Source organism: Mustela lutreola, chromosome 6 (assembly GCF_030435805.1).
Source record: "Mustela lutreola isolate mMusLut2 chromosome 6, mMusLut2.pri, whole genome shotgun sequence".
Taxonomy (NCBI): domain Eukaryota; kingdom Metazoa; phylum Chordata; class Mammalia; order Carnivora; family Mustelidae; genus Mustela; species Mustela lutreola.
Window position 1 is genome coordinate 9055074 of NC_081295.1, and position 23220 is coordinate 9078293.

Sequence of the window (23220 nt, forward strand, 5' to 3'; positions counted from 1 at the left end):
GCATTGTAGTCAGAAAATATGCCTGGTATGTTTTCAATCCTTTTGTACCTGCTGAGGCCTGATCTACACTGGAGGATATCCCATGTACACTTGAAAAGAATGTATATTCTGCTGCTTTAGGATGAAATGTTCTGAAAATATCTGTTAAGCCCATCTCATCCAGTGTGTCATTCCAAGTCATTGCTTCTTTGTTTTTCTGCTTAGATGATCTGTCCATTGATAAAAGTAGGTTGTTAAAGTCTCCTACTATTATTGTATTATTATCGGTGAGTTCCTTCATGTTTGTTACTGTTTTATGTTTTGGATGCTTCCAAGGTGGGGGCATAAATTTATAAATTTATTGCATAACACTTGCAATAAATATTTGCAAGTGTTAGATCTTCTTGTTGGATAGTCCCTTTTATTGTGATATAGTGCCCTTCTTCATCTCTTTTTACAGTCTTTGGTTTAAAATCTATTTGTCTGATAGAAGTATTGCTACTCTGGCTTTGACTCCTATTTGCATGATAAGTATATCCCCACCCCCTCACTTTCAACCTCCAAGTATCTTTAGGTCTAAAATGAATCTCTTGTAGGCAGCATATAGATGGGTCTTACTTTTTTATGCACTATGACACCCTATGCCTTTGGGTTGGAGCATTTAGTCCACTTACAATCAGCATAATTATCAACAGATATGTATTTAGTGCTATTTTATTACCTGTTTTGTGGTTGTTTCTAAGATTTTTCTCTGGTCCTTTCTAGTCTTTGTCACTTCTGGTCTTTCTTTCCCACTAAGAGATCTGGTGCTAAACTTATGGGCCTTTCCTTGACAGTTAGGGACTTCTTTTGTCTTGCTGCTTTTAGGATTTTTTTTCTTTATCACTATATTTTGCAAATTTAACTACAATACGTCTGGTGTTGGCCTGTTTTTATCGATTTTGATGGGAGTTCTCTATGCCTCCTGGATTTGGACATCTGTTTCCTTCTCCAGATTAAGTTTTCAGCTATGATTTCCTCAAATAAACATTCTGCACCCTTTTCTCTCTCTTCTTCTTCTTCAGGACTCAGGGACTATGACATCAATGTTATTAGGTTAGATGGAATCACTATGTTTCCCAGCCTACTCTTACGCTCCATAATTTTTCTTTTGTTCAGCTTCATTATTTTCCATAATTCTACCTTCTGGATCACTTAATTGTTCCTCTACTTTTTCTATCTTTGTGGTCATGACATCCAGTTGGTTTAGAATCTCAGATCCTGCATTTTTCATTTCTGTTTTTTAGCTCTTTTATCTCTGTGGTAAGGGTCTCCCTGAGGTCTTTTCTCAAGCCCAGTGAGCACCTTTATGACTGTTGCTTTAAATTCTGCACATTACTTAAATCTGTTTTGATTAGATCTCTGGCCATGACATTTTCTTATTCTTTCTTTTGGGATGAATTCCTTCATCCTGGCATTTTGTCTGGGTCTCTGTCTTCTTCTCTGTGTTAGAAAATCCTGTCATATTTCCAACTCCTGAGAGTAATGGATTTATGAAGAAGAGGTCATGTAATGTCCAGGGCCTGCTGCTTCAGGAAATGCCCCTGGTGTGTGCTGTATGCACTCTGCTGCTGTGTTTTGGCTGCTCTATCCCTCAGATCAGTCATTTACAGAGGCTCTTCCTTGTCTGCAATGGACAGTGTTTAGACCCTGGCCAGCGTGTGGTGAGTTTTAAGTAGGTGTACTTTGGTCTGCTTGTTAAATGAGACCAGATGCGACTTCCACTAGAAAAGAAGCCTTGCAGAACTCTCTGGTTGACAGAAATGGTGTGTATGTGTGGGCGGGGAGGGTTCCGATGGTCTTCTGGTGAAGGAACCCACTGAGCTGTCATTAGGCACACCTGGGAGAGACAACCAGAACCAGCAGAGCACAGGGGGGCAGGGCTTGGCGTCTGCAGGTTAGCCAGCCGGGGTCTGCGCTGTACTGTTTACTGAGGTTGGTTTATGCAGAGGGGCAGGGGAGGGGAATGGCACCAGCCAGCTCCTTTGTCCTGGGAGCGTGGAGCCCGTGCTTGCTGCTCTCAGGGAAGCCCTCCCAGAAGAGCAATTAATTTTCCTTCATGCGTCCATGTGTTTTTCATATCGCTGTTCTGACACTGTCTCTGGGTTGCTTGTCTGCCGGGAGCAGCGCAGTGCACTTTGGGCGCGATCCCAGCCAAGCTGGCTGACTTTCAAAACTCCAAACTTTAGGGACCTGATGTGATGGGGACCCGCACTGGTCTTCTGGTAGAGGATCTCACTGTGCTGGGATGATCCAAGTTTGACCCAGAAAGGGTGTCACGCCAGAGCAGAGGGGCATGGGATCTGGAGCAAGGCAGGCCAAAGAGCCAGTGTCCACATTAGCCTCCTTTAGCAGGTGTCCCTGAGCCTATGCTGAGGGCAGGGGACGGAAATGGCAACGACCAGCTCTTCTGTCCCGAGAGGCGACGCCGCCTCTCACAGAGGCGCGCTAGGAAAGAGGAACAGTCTCTCTCTGTGACTTAGGTCAGCCTTGGATTCTGCCATCTGCCTCAGACTCCCTGTCTGCCTTCTCTCCAGGAGTAGGGCAGCGCCCTCAAGGCTCTATCCCAGCCTTGCCAAGACCTCTATGACTCCAGTCTTTGAGGCCCACTGGTTGCACAAAATCATGAAAATCAGCCTCTCTCATTTCCCCAACCAGTCGCTTTGGGGAAGTGTTCTCCTTGGACGACCCCACGCACTCTTCTCTCTCCCACCGTTCTTCAACCAGGGCTCCCTCTCTTCCGCAGGACCTGCGATCGGTTTCTCCTGCAAACCACATCTCTACACTCCCTGCCTTCCTTGGTGTGGCCTCTTTTCTCCCTCTAGCTGTACAGTTTCTTCTGTCAGCAATCAGATTGATTTCTTGGGTATTCAGAATTATTTGATTGATAATTATTTAGTTGTGTTCAAGGGACGAGGCAAGCCTAGGGTCCTCCTACTACGCCACCATCTTAGCTTGACCCCCTCCCCCCAATCTGTACTGTGTTTGTCGGAAAAAACCTACATGTAATGGACCTATGCCATTCAAACTGCAGTTGTTCAAGGGTCAACTGTATGTACAAATATCAAATTGTTATGCTGTATACCTGAAACTAATATAACGTTATATGTCAATTACATCTCAAGAGAAAAAAAAATAAAGACTATTGTTTCCCCTACTGAATTACCTTTTAATTGCCTTTGATTACCTGGTAATCTCTATAGTTATGCCTACCTTTCATTCATAAAACTGTTCCTGGGAAATGTATAACTTCCTTTAAAATTGGTGACATTACTGGATATATCACATTTTAGATAAAATATACTAAACAGACACCAAAAAAACATGAACACTTGCTATTTTCCCAGCAGGGGTTACAGGTTACAGTGGTTAGCGTGTCCACACTGTGACAATGGATGGATTTGTGAAACAGCCCTTCAACAGCTGGTGTGAGGTTACTGAAAAAAGTTGTTTCCTTAGTAGGGTAAACTCAAAACCTTGGTTTCACTGATCCTATGTTTTAGCTAACCACACTATTTCGTTTTTTCTTAAGAAAAATAAAAATATATTTTAGAGATAATTTAAAGGCTTTTCGTTTTGCAAAAGCAATGCTACTTATTTATATGGATTCTAACTCATTTACCTTGGTAGAGATTTGTACTAAAAAGAAAAACATCCTACTAGGGGGTGGAAGGGGATGGCCAGTGAAAAGAAGGTTCCCCAAGACTCCACCAGTCATGCAGTCGGAGAAAATGATAAGAAAGGATGTCTCCATGAACTCACTGGGTTTACTAAATTAGGTCAGCATAGAGTGACAGGAATATACCACGAATGGAAAAACAAGAAGAAGGGAACTGATACCCAGTGCTGTGAAGAAAATAAGCAGGAAGCCCCCCTCCTTCTGGCTGCCCAGTGAGCATGGCATCCGACGTGGATTAGCTGTGTCTGAGCACGAGCCTTGTCAGACCTCGGCCCGAGGCAGCTTTCATCACAACGGCCCATGCCTGTGCAGGGCACAGCCATCCTTGGTGACTAATCCTACACAACAATGCATGCACTGCTCTAGACCTGCTGCTGAAATAAAGGACTCATAATCGTTTCCTGAAAAAGAAACCATTAAGGCATCACTTAGCTTTGCCCAAGTGTTTCATTCCTTCGGGACAGTGCAAGTCACACTGTGGAACACGGATCCCCTGTCACTTCCTCTAAAATGAATTATTTTCCTCTGAGCAGATTTCAAGGATCCTTTTCCTCCAAGCACAGAACTGTCCTTCTTCCCAGCAGGTGCCATTTCAGGGGCACAGACAGCCACTGTTTCTTCAACCAGTGAGTCATCAGCCCCAGGGCGTGATGTTTCTTTACTCAGGTAAGTTCTGATGCCGACTCAATTTAAAGCAACCAAAACTTCCTGGGCAGTAAGTGTTCACTGCTGACAACTGTTCAGTGGGTTTCGAGGTTTGCAGAATCAGGATTCCAAACAAGAAAAATTCTATAAAAATCCGGATCAGGTCACAGATGCAGCGGGTACGCTCCGCGCGTGGCACGGACAGGTATCCGTGAGAGTCCGGGGGCTTCCGGCTCCTCTACGGTCCGTGTAAGTTCATTCACCTCCAGCTCTGAATTCATCCTCCCTTTCTCATTTCTGAAGCACTTTTTTTGTGCCAGATTCTCAATGAAAAGAAAAGCTGAGGGATGTGGTGGTAGTGGAAACCACACAGCTGCTCTACGGGGATGACAGAAGGTCCCATCCTTCGAGAGGCTGCCGCCAGGATAAAACAGTGTGGCACCAGCAATGCTTGGTGGAGGGGCTGGACTCTCGACGGTAGTGAAGTCTGAGCTCTTTCGGATACTGTGAATACATGCATTTCTGCTAAAAGAGAAAAAAGCGTCTTGCCTGGGAGGAAGACAGTGTGACAGAGTGTTCTGGACTCAGACCTGGCCTCAGATTCCGCTTTACCACCCAAGAAGTTCCCCAGGCAGCTTACTCAACCTCCCTGACCAGGGTTTGTTCCTTCCATTAACTGAAAATGGCATCTGCCCAGGAGGAGTCCTGTGGAGACCGAGAGATAACACGTGAAAACGACGAGCAGTCGGAGTCTGTCCTAGCTTCTCTTTGTGGCTTTTCTCAGAGCAATGCATTAGAGACCTTTAGTTGTCCAAAGTCTGAAGGCACGTCAGACTCGACCACTGGACCTAAGGAAGAGTTCACGCTCTGGTGGGTGGGGGAATGAGAGTGTTTTAGAGACCCTTACACATGAAGTCAGAGACGTCTCCTCTTCACAGAAAGCCACAAAGTGCTGCTGCCTCAAGGCCTGAAGACAGTCTTGGTGATGACAGTATGACTATTTTTTTTTTCAAGATTTTAATTTATTTATCTATCTATTTGAGAGAGAGAGAGCGAGCGCGCATGCACGTGCGAGTTGGGGGAAGAGCAGAGGGAGAGAATCTCTCAAAGAACCCTCATGAGCACAGAGCCCAGTGCGTGACCTAGCTTCCCGACCCCAAGATCACGACCTGAGCCAAAACCAAGGGTCAGAGGCTCAACCAACTGAGCCACCCAGGCGCCCCCGACATTTTGGCTGCTATTTAAGGGCAGGTACCTTCTGCGGTCAGGGGTATGAGGTCGCAGTGCCTCCTAATACTATAGGCACTAGAGCAGTAAGCAGTGACAACTGTCATGTACAGTGCCCAAAGTACTTTCTACATTTCATCTTACTTAATGCTTCTAGCGATCCTCTGAGGCAGGTAGCATTAGAGTCGCTATGCTACAGATGAGAAGACTGAGGCACCGAGAAGAAGTATCCCCTACTGAGAAATCACAGAGTGAGACTCTTGGTCTTGCTGTCTGACTCCAGAGCCCACCTCCTTGACCACAATGTCTACTGTCTGGGTGGCATGAACTTCTCATGGCCACAGAGATTTCCACATCTGTGGCTCTATTTCACAGTGGCTGGTTAGCAGTCACAGGGCAGGTTCTGCATCTTCCTTTTTTCACTCCATGGAGGTACACAGGAGACTGGTGCAGCCTTTTGAGTCAGTCAAAATGGTCACATTTACACATTTACAAATACATGAATTCACTCAAAAAGAATGTTCTCTTTTACCTAAGGGTAGATTTGTCTTCCGTGATGACAACTTACATTGTTAGAACATTAGCAACTGCTAATGGATCTTTGCTCCTTGCAATTTTGCGTCACCTCATTAGTCGTATCTTTAAACGTGGGGAGCTCGTAGCTTATTTAAGCAACAGATGGGAGAAAAGAGAGTGAGAATCCACTTCCTCAGAAATGTAAAGAAAGGCAGTCCCAGGGAAACCATCCCCGGATCAGGAAAAACAGTCTAAGACAGCCCTCATGGAGAAAGGTTCCATGAGGACTGGATTCTGAAGCCAGAGTTCTGTCAAATCCCGGGGATGAGACCTGTGTCCCTAAGAACACAAGACAAGACGCGGAGCTCCATACGGCCCATCCTCACAGGGGGAAGAGGGAAGAGCCAGATCTGTACCAGAAACCAGAAGAATCTCTGGAGCAGGTTTAAAAATAGCATCACTCAGCAGGGAGTCCCTAGAGTGCCTGTTTTCCTCAGAGCAGAGACAAATTTGTATCAGAAAGGAAGAGCTGAGGGGTGACAACAGGTGGCCACGCTAATTGAAACCTGACAGAAGAGAGTGTTAAAAACTCAGCTTGACGAGGAGGTTGTGAGAACAGTTCCGTGTGGAGCTCCCTGCAAGAAAACTATGAAGATTACAACACAGGGAAAGTACCTTTCAAAGGGAGCAGAAAAGTGATATGCCATAAGCACTTCAGAGGATCCAAATTTAACATGTAATCACAACAATGAATGGTAAAAAATGATTTCACAGATTTAATTAAAGCTTAAAACTTGGAGAGTTCTCACAACAACAGAATAGTTGAATAGAGAAGAATGATCATTCTCTTTTTATCAAGTGATACACTTGAGAGGAATGAAAAGCAGGATTCTACTATTAACTTCTATTTACTTCTACTCCACCTATTTCTGGAAGGAGCTCCCATTTGCCCTGGAATACGTGCTCTGCATTCTCTCTCCAGCAATGTCTCACTGGAAGAGACTCCTGCCCACTCACCTGAGCCCCTCGATCGTTGACCAATTCCACAGACCACCTCCCTTCATACTGAATCCACACAAATATCCCTCCATCTGCGTCACACGTGGCCAGCTTCTGGTATGGCTCATTCCATCTCACCAGCACAACCTAGAAAATAACCAAGAAGGTATTTACCACAGGGAATGAAGCGGTGGGCCAGGAGCAGGTCTCTGAAGAGAGGAGACCAGAACTGAAGAGAAGGCATCGTCAAAGGGAATGAATGGCTGAGGGAAGCTGTGGGGATCAGCAGGGGGACAGGGCACAGCCACAGGGGGCAGAATCACAGGGAACTAGACGCCCATGACAAGGCTTCCTGACAAACGACAGACACCTGGGCAAACAATAAGCTGTGGCACAAAAATGCCCATTGCCAGAAAACAGAGAGGAAGCCCTGCCTCTGACAAGTGCAAGAACAGTTCAGAATTGAAACAACTTAGAAAAAAATACAGTTGGCATGTCTAAGTATTTCATACTTACCAGAGAGGAAATACAAAGAATTAAAAGCTTCAAAACCTATGAGTTATAACAACTTAATTTTTTAATTTGAAAAATTCTGATCCTGGAAAAATCACTCTCATCTTCCTCAACTATCACTCCTTCATCCCAAAGGTGGCCTCTCTGGTGGGTGGTCTGTGTGATCAGGGGAATGCCCAAGGAGTCTGAGGGCAGGGCTCACAGAGCCCAGTAAAACCCGTCAGTACACATGGCTATGAGGTGGGCCCGGGAGCCCACGAACTACAAAACAATACCCTGCCTTCACTGTGGGAAACGTTTCCCAGGTGTCACCCCACTGGCCTATGCTGGTGATCGTGAGGATCCCATTCGTTCAGTCAGACGTCTGGTCTGCACTTACTACGTTCACAATGTGTGACGCTATGTGACCAATGCCCCGACGGAGAGCACCCGGCCCCACACACGAAGGTAAAAGTCCATCTGAGAGTCAGGACATCCACGGATGCACAGACATACACGGATGTGTGTCTGTCACACGAGCACTGTCGTTAACCAGCCCGAGCACAGCCACTGCTCATAAGAAAAGATCTGAACCCCATCTCCCCCCAGGACCTCACTTCATGACCCTGAGGAACAGGCAGCACCAGTGTAAATGGTCTCCAATTGTAAAACAGCAAACAAGTAAGGCCAAGGACAGGCTGTCAGGGACCTCTGTAATGGCCTGACCCCTCCTCAACCCCCCATCCCCCACTGCGTCCAAACCAGACTCACACGAAAGTCCTGTTGCTTCTCAAACCTGTGCCAAGGGCACACCTGATTTTAGGTCTTTCAGTTGGTTTTCAGGGACCAGAGAGCTGTAGAGGCCCCCAGCCTTGGTTTGCCACACTTGGTGGCATCAGCGCTGGTTGCAAGATGCATAAAAAAAATGCAAGAGGAAATTATTACCCCCTTAAAACGTAAGGACACTGCAGTTCTTTTTTAAAACTCTGCAAAAAAATAAAAAAATAAAAAACAGCCGTGAGACTGCAATCCTTTGAGACCTGGCAATCACAAGACAAATCTCACCTAGTTGATGGCTTCCCTGCCAAAGCCAGCTTGCACGGACGCAGACGCCAACCACGCCCTCGGCAGCCGCATCCCGCTCTCTCCCCGCTGGACCCACCGCCTCCCTCTGGCACAGCTCTGCAAGCGCGGCATGGCCACCATCCTCACTGACCGCTGGTTTACACGCTCGCCTCCCCGCTGAGCTGGGCGTCCGAGGAAAGGGACAGAGGCCGGCTCATCTCTGAATACTGACACACAGTAATTCAGAGTGTGCTGGGCCAAAAAGTAATACATAATTAGAAGTCATGATCCTTATTCAATTATATCTTTGAACTGTAAAAAGTTATTGACAACGACATCCAGAAGGTGATTTTCAATGTCCAAAGGCATTTTAATGACAGCCAACAGCGCCAGCCTGCCTCCCTACGACAGTCTGTAGGTGCTGAGGGAAGAGATTAAGACATCTTTGCACTCGCGGAGTTCAGGTCACTCAACAGACCAATATAGTGCTCTAATACAGGCAGGGACTGAGTTGTGAACATACACGGGAAGAGGCCTCAACCCAGGTGGACTGCAGGAGGGGGAAACAAACCCAGATTCATTTTTTAAGTCCAGTTTTTTAAACTTTCTATTTAAAAAATAAACAAAAATAAAATTCTCTATATAAATTACTGATCTAGTTAAGAAAAATCCAGTAACATCATCATCAACAGAAGTCTTTAGAGGACAATGAATGTGTCATGAAGTTTGGAATTTCCAAACAATCAAGGCCAGCTTCATAGACTTCTCTCAGCCCCACGACGACTTGGCCTGAGCACTGCAATCCACAGGCGTAGCTCCGATTTGGGCCTTCGAGACTCACAGGCACTGCTGAAGCCCACGGTCACGACTGTACTTCAGAATGGCCACCGTAAGATGGAGTATGACAAATAAGAGCATGATATTCACAACTGAGCAGTTTTTAAATTATTTCCTCAAGTTAACACAGAGCCCATTCGTTTGCCCCGCCCTTCCCTGTAGATAACATTTGATGACAAGGTGTCTTATTTTAGAAAAGAAAGGTTGGTCACATTTTCTGTACTTTTGCTTTTCTGCCTTGATCATCCATTGCCAGGTTTGGCTGAATGTTAAGTTAACATCAGTAACAAAAGCCTCTTCTTCATGAAAACCGCCATGGAGTCACAGCACGACACAGACACAAGAGAGCAAAGACCAAAAATATTTTGGTTATTTTTCACTTTAAAGATTTCTTGGCTTTGTGACAACACAGTAGTAGTTGTTGAATAAATAAAGGGTACACAAACTTAGTTTCATCTTTTTGTAATTCTGGATCCGCGCAGGAGCAACAGGGAACGGGAACGCAGACTCGGTCCACACATCTCTGCTGTGGGTTCTAACAAGTGTAGCTGGTTTCTCTAAATTAGAGAAAAAAATCTTTCCAATGATTCTTTGTTATAATGATAAGTGTATCTAAAATTCATATCATTTCTAAAACTCATTTTGTTTCACTAAATGTATGTAAACTTAAGCTGTTTCCCTGGATTAGAATTCTCATTTCCTCTCTCTACAATTCACGGCTGCCGCCTTATCTCCCAGTAGCTTATTTCCTATTCTCCAAATCTTTCCAGTCTAGCCGGCAAAGCCAGGACATACCAGAGTGCTGAGAAACTACCAGCTAGGGGTCCAGTGGCCCGCATTACGTGGCAGGATGCTCAGCCTCTGCCCAGAGATGCGAAGGCAGAGCTCCCCTTCTCTCGGTCAAGGAAAAGGGGCTCCAGCTTACTCTGGGCACTAAAAAAGTTGGGCATTGAGGGCACTAGCTGAAGGGTGTGTTCTACTAAAAAGTCAGAAGATAAGCTAAATACTGATACAGGTCTTCAATTATTCAAAAAAAAGTGCCAACCTGTCGCTCTCTCCAATGTTAGACGAACATTCTATCATTTTATAGTTATTGTTATTAATAAATATTTATTGATAACTATTAAAGGTATAGAAATCTACATTAAAAATACAGAGCAGATCTGCTGAAAGTCTATTTGGGATATAAGGTAAGGCTCTCATTTCCTACACCCCATCTATTTTTAAGGAGAACAAACAAGTATCAGTTAACCCATCTCAAAGATGTTTATCTTTTCAGGCAGAAACTTTTTAAATGGTGTTGGGAGACACAAATATTATATTTTATAGAAATATATAGGAAACCATTTCAGTGAATGACCAGTATCACCAACATTTGGAAGTATTTCCCTCAACCTAAAAAGAATGTAACTTGAACAAGTACTAAACACAAACAGCTCGGGTAATAAATCCCTGTGATTATCACCATTCCGTTTTTCTTATCCTGTGATTTTTGTTCAGTGAAACAGAAGTAAGTTTAATTGTGCCAGCTTAAGTTTACATACATTTAGTGAAACAAAATGAGTTTTAGAAATGATATGAATTTTAGATACACTTATCATTATAACAAAGAACCAAAAGCATCTTGAAATGGAAGCTGGAAAAAAGTGAACTTGCAGAGTGGTTTTCTAGACGGATGCCCACCAGCACCCGGGCCTGAAATGCTCTAGGGGGCGTGCAGGCTCTGGACCTGGGTCCTGGCGGGGGAACTCACCAGACTTGGCCAATTCACTGACTGGCCTGGGGTTCTCTCCTGCGCATGGGGCAGCAGCAACACATCCTTCTGTTGTGTATGAGGAACACGTTGAGAAAGAACTTTGTACAGTTCCAGGCACATAGCAAACAGCCCATCAGTGAGAGCTCTGTGTTTTTCAAGTGTGAGCTAAAACTTCCAGAATATAGAGACTTGCTAGCACAGTATTTACATGTACAGTTTCCTCTTCTCTGATAGAAGATAAACGGTTGGGAAGTCAGTCCCTCTTCCCAGGCCCACTCCCCACCCAATTCTGTACCTAAAAAATCACTACCACCACCTACTTCTTAGCACCTTTGGCCTAAAATACCCCTCTGCCCTTTGACACTGTGGTAACGCCTTCCCTGACATTGCTATAGCTCCCTCTTGCCACTTCCACAGTTCCTTCCACAGTGTTCATACCCTGCATTTGCTCCCTCAAACATCCCGGCTCCTCACTGCCTGAGGACGTATTGCTTTCCTGGTCCTGGAGCCCAGCACTGTGCCAGGCACTCAGTGGATATTCCACAAATCTTTCTAAACTGAACTACTCCTGAATGATGATTAACCATATTTCTGTAGAATTTTATAATATTCTCTCTCAACAATAAGATTAGTTAAGATTAGTTCAAATGAGGGGCGCCTGGGTGCCTCAGTTGGTTAAGCATCTGTCTTCAGCTCAGGTCATGATCTCAGGATCCTGGGGTGGAGCTCAGCATGGGGCTCCCTGCTTCTCCCTCTCCCCGCCCCACCCCGCTCCTGCTCTCTCTTGTTCTCTGTCTCACACAAATAAATACAACCATTTAAAAAAAAAAAACAAGATTAGTTCAAATAAGATTTTTTTGGGGAGGTACCAGCTTGTGACAAAATTCATATACCATATAATTCACCCACTTAAAATGTACAATTTAATGGTTTTACTGTATCTACAGAGCTATGCAACTATCACAGTAAATTTTAGAACATTTTCATCAACCCCCCAATAATCTCCCCACTAGCCCTAGGCAACCACTAATTTTCTTTCTGTCTGTACTCATTTGCCTATTCTGGACATTTCACACAAATGCAATCATACAACATGTGGCCTTCTGTGGCTGGCTTCTTTCACTCTGCATAATGTTTTCAAGGCTTATCCATGTTGTCAGCATGGAACAGGACTAACTTCCTTTCCATGGCCACATACTATCCCATTGTGTGGATACATCACACTGTGTCCATCCACTCAGCTGATAAACATCCGGGTTATTTCCATTGTTTGGCTATTATGAATAATATTCCTAGGAACATTTCTGTACAAGTCTTTGTATGGACACGTTTTTCTTGGGTATATGCCTGGGAGTGGAGGTGCTGGGTCAAATGACAATTCTGTGTTTACCTTCTGGAGGAACTGTTTTCAAAAGTGGCCGCACCAACTCACATTCCCAGCACCAGCACCACCGGGTGGTAAAGGTTCCAGTTTCTCCACCTTTCTTTCCAAACTTGCTATTATGTCTTTCTTAGTACAGCCATCCTAGTGGGTGCCCAGTGGTTGTGATTTGCACTTTACTGACAGCTAATAATGTTGAGCATCTTTTCAAGTGTTTATTGGGATTTATATATCTTGGCTGAAGAAGTGTCTATTCAGATCCCTTGCACCCCCCCTTTTTTTTAAAGGATTTTATTTACCTATTTGACAGACAGAGACATAGCGAGAGAGGGAACACAAGCAGGGGGAGTGGGAGAGGGAGAAGCAGGCTTCCCGCAGAGCAGGGAGCCCAATGTGGGACTTGATCCCAGGACCCTGGGATCATGACCTGAGCCGAAGGCAGATGCTTAATGACTGAGCCACCCTCCCTTGCACTTTTTTAATTCAGTTATCTTTTTTCTTACTGAGTGGGAGAAGTTCTTTCTAAGCCCACTGAAACACTGACCATATCTGGAAAAATAAAACAAAAAACAAAAAACAACAACTTCAGCTTTTATTCCCATATAGTCTTATTTCCCTCACTTAAATGTCGATAAATCCAGTCCTCATTCATGCATTCATCTAGTTCGAGTTGTTGATGAAGAACTCCAAGAAGGCAATGACCAGAGACAATAAAGGAATTCAGAGAACACAGGTCAGCGGCCAGAGCCTAGAATCCAGGGACCACAGGGCCTCTGAATACTTCTGAATGGGAATGCGCTGGGGGATGCCCTTCTCAGACACAGCTTCTCTAGGACTCTTCACAGGAAACTCACAGCTACACATTCCATCCTGCACTGACTGAGGTTTCAAAGCCCCTTACCATGAGGAACTTGCTAGTTGTTTCCAGCATCATTTCCCACTTATTCTCACAAATCTGTACAGGGTGTAGACAGTAGTATTGGCCTTGGCCAATTTAGAGCTCACACAGCCATTCAGTCTCACCAGGAGGAAAGGGAAGCTAATGGGGTGGAGAGGCCTGCCTGAGGTCACACAGCAGGTTCCAGGTGGGTCAGGGTTCGGGCCAGAGCCGCAGTCTCCTTGCCTATTCTGGGCACTTGTCTCCATTCCACCAGACTGGCCCGTAGCCATCTGTCACTCAGCGTCACCTAGGTGCTCACAGGGACACCCTCAGACGGAATAGAGGCTTTGCCCTCAAGCAGCACGTGACACAACACCCGGAGAAGCTCCTCCACTTTTCCTTTCTTATTAGTAAGCATGCAGTCCTGCTATCTATCCTACCTCTGGGATGCATACATTTCTGAAAAACAACTTTTATCAACAAATTCTGTTCTGATAGAAGAAAACAAAAATCACATTAAGAAGAAATAAACTAAAATGTTAGCATTAGTAGATTATAATTTTTATCAGAATTTTTCCCAAAATGAACATATTTCAGCTTTTCGTAACCCCTTGACAGGAAACTTGAACAATTTCTTTTAGCGGTAATAATGATAATCAATAGTTTGCATACATTAGCTTATTTTGTCTTTGCAAGTGTCTTAGAAGGAGGTATTACCATTACTATAACCTTCCCATTTTATACATCAAAAAGGCAGAGCTGAGAGAAGGTGCAAATCTCCCTAGACTTTTTATTTTTTATTTTTTTTTTAAAGATTTTATTTATTTATTTGACAGAGAGAAATCACAAGTAGGCAGAGAGGCAGGCAGAGAGAGAGGAGGAAGCAGGCTCCCTGCTGAGCAGAGAGCCCGATGCGGGACTCGATCCCAGGACCCTGAGATCATGACCTGAGCCAAAGGCAGCGGCTCAACCACTGAGCCACCCAGCCGCCCTCCCCAGACTTTTTAAAAAAACATTTTAAAAACTAGGCAATATTTATGACATATATAAAAGAGTGAATTAAAAAAAAAACAAAAAACACAACTTTTATCTCCTCAAAGCACTTTCCCCATTCAGCTTAGGAAAATACCAGCAGGGCAATCTTAAAGCCCCTGTGTGTTCTTCCCACACCTCAGCCTTCCTCCTCTAAGGAAAAAATGCTTTCCTGGGTAGTTCATGTTTTCAATTCACATGCATTTTCGTACTTACATATTGTATGAATATATCGTCACTTAAATATTCTCTTTTAAAATCTTAAATATTACAGAAAAATTTTAACATACACCAAAGAAATATAACTAGGATAATAACCTTCCATGTGCCCATCACCCAGCTTTTAAAATGTACATCTCTGCATGTTTTCAAGCTTTAAGAAACTATGTGTTCTACAACTCGGTGTCGTATTGTGAAGTTCACTCCGATAGACAGCTCTAACTCATTCATGTTCACCGTGTGAATATACCACAATTTATTTATTCGTTCTCTTGCTGATAAGCATCCAGGCTGCCTCCTTCTTCCTTCCTGCTTCTCCTAACAATCCTGCTCAAGGACATTCCCCTACAAGCGTCCCTGTGAACGAGTGCTGTTCGGGGTAAGTGGACTAAAGGCCCATGCAGACCTTTACAGACCTCACCAGCTTCCCTTCCAGAAAGACCAGAGCAGCCGATGCCCTATCAGCACCTTACCTTTGCCTTGTTTCCTACCTGATGACGCCAGACTCTTCAGTTTCTTCCAGTCTGACAGGTATAAAATCATGTATCTTGTTTCTGGTTTTTATTTATCTCCAGACTTAGAGTCTCTCCAGCTTGGAAGGTCTTAGTGCTCTCATGCTCTGATAAGACATGTCAAGGTTTTTTCCTTCTCCCCAGTCTCCTCCACTGGGCTTAGGGAACAGAATAACTCCATCCCACACCATGCTCTCCACCAACTACACCTGGCTCCCTGATCGCCGCCAAGAAGAAACCGAGTCTCGGGGATGCAGAAGTTGTTACTAGGCACCTGCTACACACACAAGGCCTTGTGAGGGCTGAGAAGAGAGAAGGCACAGCCGTGCCTCTGAGAAGCACAGACCGCAGCCCCAGAAGAACGGGGGTAGATGGGGAAGGTGGCAGATTCTGGCTGGCCACAGTTGTGATCAGTTTTGAGTAGATTCACATAATTCCTGTGTCTTCTTCATTCCTCTTTGGCCACTTGCTCCGGCCTGAACAGTGAACGGTGCAGGGCCTGCCTGGAGAGCCCCTGAGACGGGAGGCCGAGGAGGGGCAGCTGTGGCTTTGGGTGGATCAGAAGAGAGGCTGTAAAACCCAGAGCTGAGCCCGCCAGAGCTAACCACAGGGCTTCTTCCCCACCCAGCACAAGGAAAGCCTCAAAGTTGGTGCAGGAGTTCCTTCAACGTGCAGGCAAGTGTCACCGCCTCTGTGACAACTAAGAGCCCCCTCCTTCGTGCTGCGCAGGCCCTCTGCTGGTCTCTCGCCCCGCTGTGCTCTCATCACATCCCTGAGCCCCGCACTAGAGGCAGCCTCCTCCTGTCTGATGTGGCCCAGGTTCAGGACCCTTACCCAGTGGAGCCGGGACTGGGGACAGGAAGAGCATCCCCGCTGTGGAAAGAACACCCACCATGAGGGAGCCCCAGGCGGTCAGGAAAGGGGAGGACAGCGAGCTACCACTTACTACGGTGCTTTCCTCATTCCTCAACAAACCCTCCATGTGTGGCGTCTTTAGTTAGAGCCTGAGAAAGGGATCCTTGTGCATGTAATAATGGTTTACCGTGGTTTCTCCAGAGTGCTCCCAGGAAGGGGTGTTGGCTGGGGAGCAGCTGACTCAACCTGATCTCAGCAGAGCTCCAGGCTGTGATTTGCACCACAGATGCTCCCACTTTGAGGCAAGGGACAGCTTCTGTACCCCTCTGGGGGTCAGTCCTTGGCTGCTGGCTGCTGGGTGGGATGGGCTGTTGGGACATCCAGTTATTCCAGAAGGATGTGAGCCAAAGCAGCCGGCACTCATAGTGGCCACCACCTGTGGTTTCCACTACTCTTTCCAGCCTTCTCTCTGCTAGCTTTTCCTCCTCCATCCTCTGCTGGGGAGCAACAGGGCTCTGTCCCGACCCTCCTCTCCTCTTCCTATCTGATTTCCTAGTGATCTAGTCTCATCTTTAAACCCAAACATCAATGATCTCCAAATTCTTCCTTCAATTCCTTACTCTACATCCTATTCAAGATCTCTACCTGGATGCCTAACCGACAACACAAACTTAACACGTCCCTAATGGTTCTCTGGACTGATTTTCCTATCAGGCTGCTCCTCCTCGGTGTTCTCCGGTCCCATGAAGGGCCCCATCTGCTTCCTGCGTCACAGACAGCAAAGCAGACTCCCTTCCCTGCCTCTCAGTGTCACCAGCTGGGACGGTGGCGGGGAGGCATCTGGGCAGAGACATAGTGCTGATCCCCAGGCTCAGGCAAGGCTTCCCGCAGTGCTCACGTCCCTCCGTGCTGGTGAAGTAATCGGCTGAAGAAAAGCAGCCAGTGCAAAAGAGATCACTCTTCGCTTGATCTTTACCATTGCAGTTGTTTGAACAGTGGTACTAGGTCCTACATGCTTTTTAGATATGAGTTTAATGCTCACAAAAAAAGAATTCCCTTGCCTAACTAGGAACTAGGAAGGAACTCAAAGAAAGGAACTGTAAATGCGTTTGAAGACACTGATACACTATATAAGAGGGGCTCTTGAAGCTACTGCCAAAGGGTAAACAACTCTTTAGAGTTCCAAATAAACTTTAAATTTTAGAAGAGTTTTAGATTTACGGAATAATCACCAAGATAGTACAAAGGTTCCACATGCCCCACAGCTAGTCCCCATTATTAACATGCTACATTACAATAGTGTAGTTGTCACTATTCATTGGCCAATATGAATATATTATTACAGACTGAAGTTCATACTGTTTTCATTAGTTTTAATCTGGTGTCTTTTATCTGTTCCTGGATCCCATGAAGAATACTGCAATTCACTGCCATGCCTCCCTAGGCTCCTCTTGACTATGACACTTTTTCTGACATTCCTTGTTTTTGGCGACCTTGACAGTTTTAAGGAGGACTTATGAGATATTTTGTTAATACCTGAGATTTGTCTGATGTTTTCCCATTCTAGGCTGAAGGTAAGGGTTTAAGAAGGATGACCAGAGGTGAAGTGCCCTTCCAGTCACATCACATCATTGGGTGTATACTCTCAATGTCACTTATCAATGTTATTACCTTCACGCACCTGCCGGAAGTAGCATTTGTCAGGTTTCTTCACTGACATGTTACTCTTTCTCCCCCCTTTCCACACCATGCTCTCTGGACGGGAGTGACCACAGGCAGCCTACACTTAGGGGTGGTGGATTATGCTCCACCTCCTGGAGGGGGGTATCTACATAAGTTAGTCATAATTTCTCTGCCTGGGAGATTTGCCTATTCTTCTCCATTTGTTTAGTTATTTTATCAGTATGGACACCTGGATATGTACTTTACAGTTTGGGTTATAATCCAATACTATTCTATTATTTCATTGCTCCAATTTTTCCAGCTTTGGCCACTAGGAGCTCTTTTGGTTAGCTCCCATGTCCCTCTGACATATGCCCATCACTGCGTGGTTTTGTTTTGTTTTTTGAGCAGCACGTTACTTTCTGACACTACACAATGCTCCAGATTTATTATGTATATTTCCTGTTTCAGTTCTTGAATTACATATTTCTCCACAGAGTGTGGTTTCTTTTATTAGAAAATGGTATGACGAACCAAGATCTGAGTGCTAGACCTAAAAAAACAAGATCTACATGTGCTCACTGTTGCTAGAATGGTAAATAGCTTTTGATACCAAAAAAAACAAAAAAAAAAAACAAAAAAAAACACAAAAAACCATCAACATGTTATAAACCTGGGACATCTAGTTATTCCAGAAGGTGAGGCAAATACAAAAAGGCCTCTAGAACTTGAGGCACTTGGGTGGCTCAGTTGGTTAAGTGTCCAACTCTTCATTTTGGCTCAAGTCATAATCTCGGGATTGTGGGATCAAGCCCTGCACTGGGCTCTATGCTGGGTATATAACCTCCTTACAATTCTCTCTCTTCCTCTGCCCCTCCCCACAAAGAAGAGACAAAGTTCTCTAGGACCAACCTGAAGGGGTTTCCACTGACCAAGAGCATCAAATTTGAGTATCAAAAAGAATTAGTACAAGGCACTGAAACAAGAATGCTAAAATTCACGTATGCTAAAGCCCATGCGTTCATGATGATCTCAAAAAGCAAAACAATTCTCACTGTTAACCTTTAAAGAATGGTATAAAATGTAGTACTCTGAAAACTGGTAAGCAAAGGGAAAAAAACCAAACCCACACTTAGCCTGCCATCACTTGAAATCAGTAGCCCAGAACAAATAACTGACAAGGCAAAATTTTTCTCGGTGTAAGTATTCTAGTTAATAAATAAAGAAGAAATGACAAAATTAAGATAGCACCATTTTTCAAGTACTAAGGAAACAGTGGGTCTAGGCAATGACAGTCAATGTTGCTAAAATCGTTAGGTGGAAGGTTGACAGGACTATAGTTGGAATGATCCAAATGTCGACTCTTAACAAACTGATCAATTTTAATATCACAAAAAGGCAGATAATCATACATTATATACCTCCTGATGGTAGGCATGACATTCCCCATAAATTAGTACCAAAAAAAAAAAAAAAAAAAAAACCAACAAATTTGAAGTTTCTTGACCTACACAACTAGTTTACAAAAAATACAGAACACAGAAAAACATATCAAACAACCACCTGTGGGACGCCTGGGTGGCTCAGTTGGTTAAGCAGCTGCCTTCGGCTCAGGTCATGATCCCAGTGTCCTGAGGTCGAGTCCCACATTGTGCTCCTTGCTCGGCAGGGAGCCTGCTTCTTCCTCTGACTCTGCCTGCCACTCTGTCTGCCTGTGCCCGCTCCTGCGCTCTCTCTCTCTCTCTGACAAATAAATAAATAAAATCTTAAACAAACAAACAAACAAACAAAACCAACCACCTGGGGGGGTAATCATTGGGAAAATCCATTTACGCTATAGAATTTCTCATGTTCTGGATTTTCCTAATGCAAGGAAAACAATAAAGAGATGAGGAATCTACAGATTAAAAAAATTTTTTAAGATTTTATTTATTTATTTGAAGGACAGAGATCACAAGTAGGCAAAGAGGCAGGCAGAAAGAGAGAGAGATGGGAAAGCAGGCTCCCCGCTGAGCACAGAGCCTGATGCGGCACTCGATCCCAGCACCCTGAGATCATGACCTGAGCCAAAGGCAGAGGCTTAACCCACTGAGCCACCCAGGTGCCCCTAAAATATTTTTTTAAAACGTATTAACCTAATGCATGTAATGGATGTTGTTTAGATCTGACTCTTACAATTCAAAAATAAGCACAACCCAGTCTTTTCTAAAAGGTGTAAGAGCTGGGGTACCAGGGTGGCTCAGCCGGTTAAGCATCTGACTCTTGATCTCAGCTCAGGTCTTAATCTCAGGGTTGTGAGTTCAGGCCCCATGTTAGGCTTCACACTGGGCAAGGAGCCTACTTAAATTTAAAAAAAAAAAAAAAAAAAGAGGTACAAGAGTTGAACAGACCTTTCACCAAAGAAAATACACAAGTGTCATATGAAAAGATGCTCAACATCATTGGTCACTAGGAAATACTAAGAGCACAGTGAATAACTCTACACTTATTAGAAGGCCTAACATTAACTTCTGAGAATACTCAGTACTTTTGTGTTCAAATCCCAACTTTCCTTGGCTGATCCTTGTACTCCTCTGATATAAACAAAGGAAATATAATACCTGTTCCCCTGCTGTAATTTTTTTTTTTTAAGAGAGGACACATGCAAATGGGGAGGAAGGGGGCGGGAGGGATAAGCGGTCTCTGCGCAGAGCCTGCATGGGGCTCTATCCCTGGACGGGGATCACGCCCTGAGCCAAAATCAAGAGTCAGATGCTCCACCAACTGAGCCACTCAGGCGCCCACCCCTCCACCTACCTTGGGTGTAAATTTCCCAAGTATTAAGTCAGGTCCAATAGTGTTTTCCAAAGAAATTCTATGGTCTTGGACTTTCTTCTGTTGGTCACTTAAGGCTATTATTCTTTTTAAAATATGTGTACTTTTTATAGATATCAGATCGTTGTCATACATATACAAAGAGAACTAAAAGCATTCTTTTGGGGGCTTAAGGCTGTATTTTAGTTAGTATCCATTCAATCCTACAGTAACACGCTAGGCCGTGCATCTCAACAAGGGAATGGAGAATATACCAGAATCATAAGATTTAGAGGCGGGGGGTAAATGGGGGGATGTGAAAAGCATATCAAATCTAATTGTTCTGATTTGCTTTCAAAAAATGTTACTGAAACACAATACACATGCTTTAATAGATTTTTAGTCCTTTCCTTCCGAAGTTCAAATAATATTAAAGGAGGATGTAAGGGTTTTATCAAAAAAGGACATGAGGTTTAAGAACACTGGTTATCATACAGAATTAAGTCTTACATGGGACACCTGGGTGGCTCAGTCGGTTAAGCATCTTCCTTTGGCTTATTAGGTCATGATCCCTGAGTCCTGGGATCGAGTCCCGCAGGGATGGAGTCCCACATTAGGCTCCCTGCTCAGCGGGCAGCCTGCTCCTCCTTCTCCCTCTCCCTCTGCCTCTCACCCTGCTGTCTTCTCACTCTTTCTATCAAATAAATAAATAAAATCTTAAAAAAAGAAAAACGAAGCTTTACTTGTAAAACAGTATTTCCCACATATACACAGAAAGTTCAAAACTAGCGTCACAAGCACCAATTTCAATTAAAACACTGTATCACTATTTCCTTTTAGTCATATTTATTACTTTCCAAAAACAACTATGAAACAATCTCATTGCATACCTTGGATTAATTCCTCAATAAGCAACGCACTTTCATTTGGTGAGATAGACAGTGTTTGAAAAATACTGAAAATGGAAAAGAGCATGCAAAAATAAATTCTAACAGGTGTAGCGTTATCTGTGACTTTACATTAGTATTCTGAATAAAAAGCAATAATATCATAAAAATTAGCAAGTCATTAATTTCTTAAAGTCACTATTGTCTATTAGCAAATGATACTCCCCCCTCATGGCACTTAGACTGGATTCTAATTTGTAGCAGGGATCCCAACTCAAATCAAGATCTTCACACAGACATGGACTAGATGTATGCAGTGTTAATTTAAGCCAGCAAATCTGGTACCATGTTATAACTCATATATTTTATTTATTCTTGAATTTCTTTAAGACTCTTCTCAGCCTCTATAATAAATACAGAAAAGCATAAACTAAACTGTCAACCCACATATTCATGGAGTTTCAAGACATGCCAAAAATCATCATCTGTTCTTTTCAGCATACCTTGTGTAATCTAAGTTCCTGCTAAGTCGTATTTATGATTCAAAATGTTCCATTCCAAAACAAGAGAGTGAACATCCTATACTTGGAAGAAAATGGATAGAATACAAAAGGATCTGATTCTCAAAATGACCCCATGGAAATGGGACCTGGAGCAGACATTATCCTCTTTACTTTGCCAAAAAAGGAAACTGAGGTTTAGAGGGATGAGTTGGCCAGAAGTCCCCCAACAGCAAGGAGCAGAGCAGGGGCCAGGAACCAGGTATTTCTATTCTGGCCCGGAGTTGCCTCCCTTTGCTAAAAATAAAGGAAGGCAGAATCATTTGACAATCCCGTTATTTGGGAACACCTATTCATTCTGGGAAAATGACTATTTGTGAGGAATGCTCAAACTGTTTAAATTAGAAAGCTGAAATTTCTGGTAGAACTTTTGATCATCCAAAATGAGCTATAAAAAATATTCTGAGAAAACCAGAAAAAACCTCAGGGCAGAACTAGGAGATGTCAGCACAAATTAAAGCAGCACAATGTTTACTACGGAAGAGAACTTACTCACAAGGAGTGCTGTCCCTTAATGGAAGGGGCTGTCTCCAGCAGGAACCAGGGCACACTGGACGGGGTTGAAGTAGAGGCCTGAGAACATTGCCAAGGATGCCTGGAGGCAACTCACCAAGGGGGTGTGGGGGGGGTGCTGGATTCTAACTGGAGGACCTACCTGCATGTCACCACCCAGCTCCAAGACCACAACATTAACAGTGCTCTTGACATCAGTAACGGTATGGCCTCCCCCGCACCAAAAAAAAAAAATTTTTTTTAAACATGCCCAACCTCCACTAAATTTGCTAAAGGGAAATTCAATTATACTTTTAAATATTTTATTTATTTATTTAAGAGAGAGAGAGAGAGAGTACACGCACACATGCGCCAGGAGGAAGGGGGCAGAGGAAGAAGGAGAAGCAGACCCAATTCAGGACTTGATCCCAGGACCCCAATTACCATACCTGAGCCAAAAGCAGATGCTTAACTGACTGAGCCACCCAGGCACCCCAAGGGAAATTCAATTATTATAGTTAAATTCAATTAACTTGGCTACTTTGATTAAAAATTTATATTTTAAATATTGTAATAATCTTGTCAACCAGGTGTATACTGTAGTCATCATTTACATTTAATATACTATATTAATTTTCAAGATGTTCAATTCTCAGAGCAGTAAGACAGCAGGATTTTCAACATCCTGATCTTTAAAATCCCTCCCTTTCAGC

The 23220-nt window shown here is 44.0% G+C and overlaps 1 protein-coding gene across 5 annotated transcripts in view; it reads right to left on the minus strand.

Annotated features, from left to right (window-relative positions):
* Positions 1–23220, minus strand: part of TULP4 (TUB like protein 4) — a 232007-nt gene that overhangs the window by 70747 nt on the left and 138040 nt on the right. For all 5 annotated transcript variants that reach the window (XM_059176654.1, XM_059176653.1, XM_059176650.1 and 2 more), the window contains one exon: positions 7103–7231. In XM_059176654.1, the coding sequence (XP_059032637.1) occupies positions 7103–7231 (129 nt within the window). The remainder of the gene's footprint in view (positions 1–7102; positions 7232–23220) is intronic.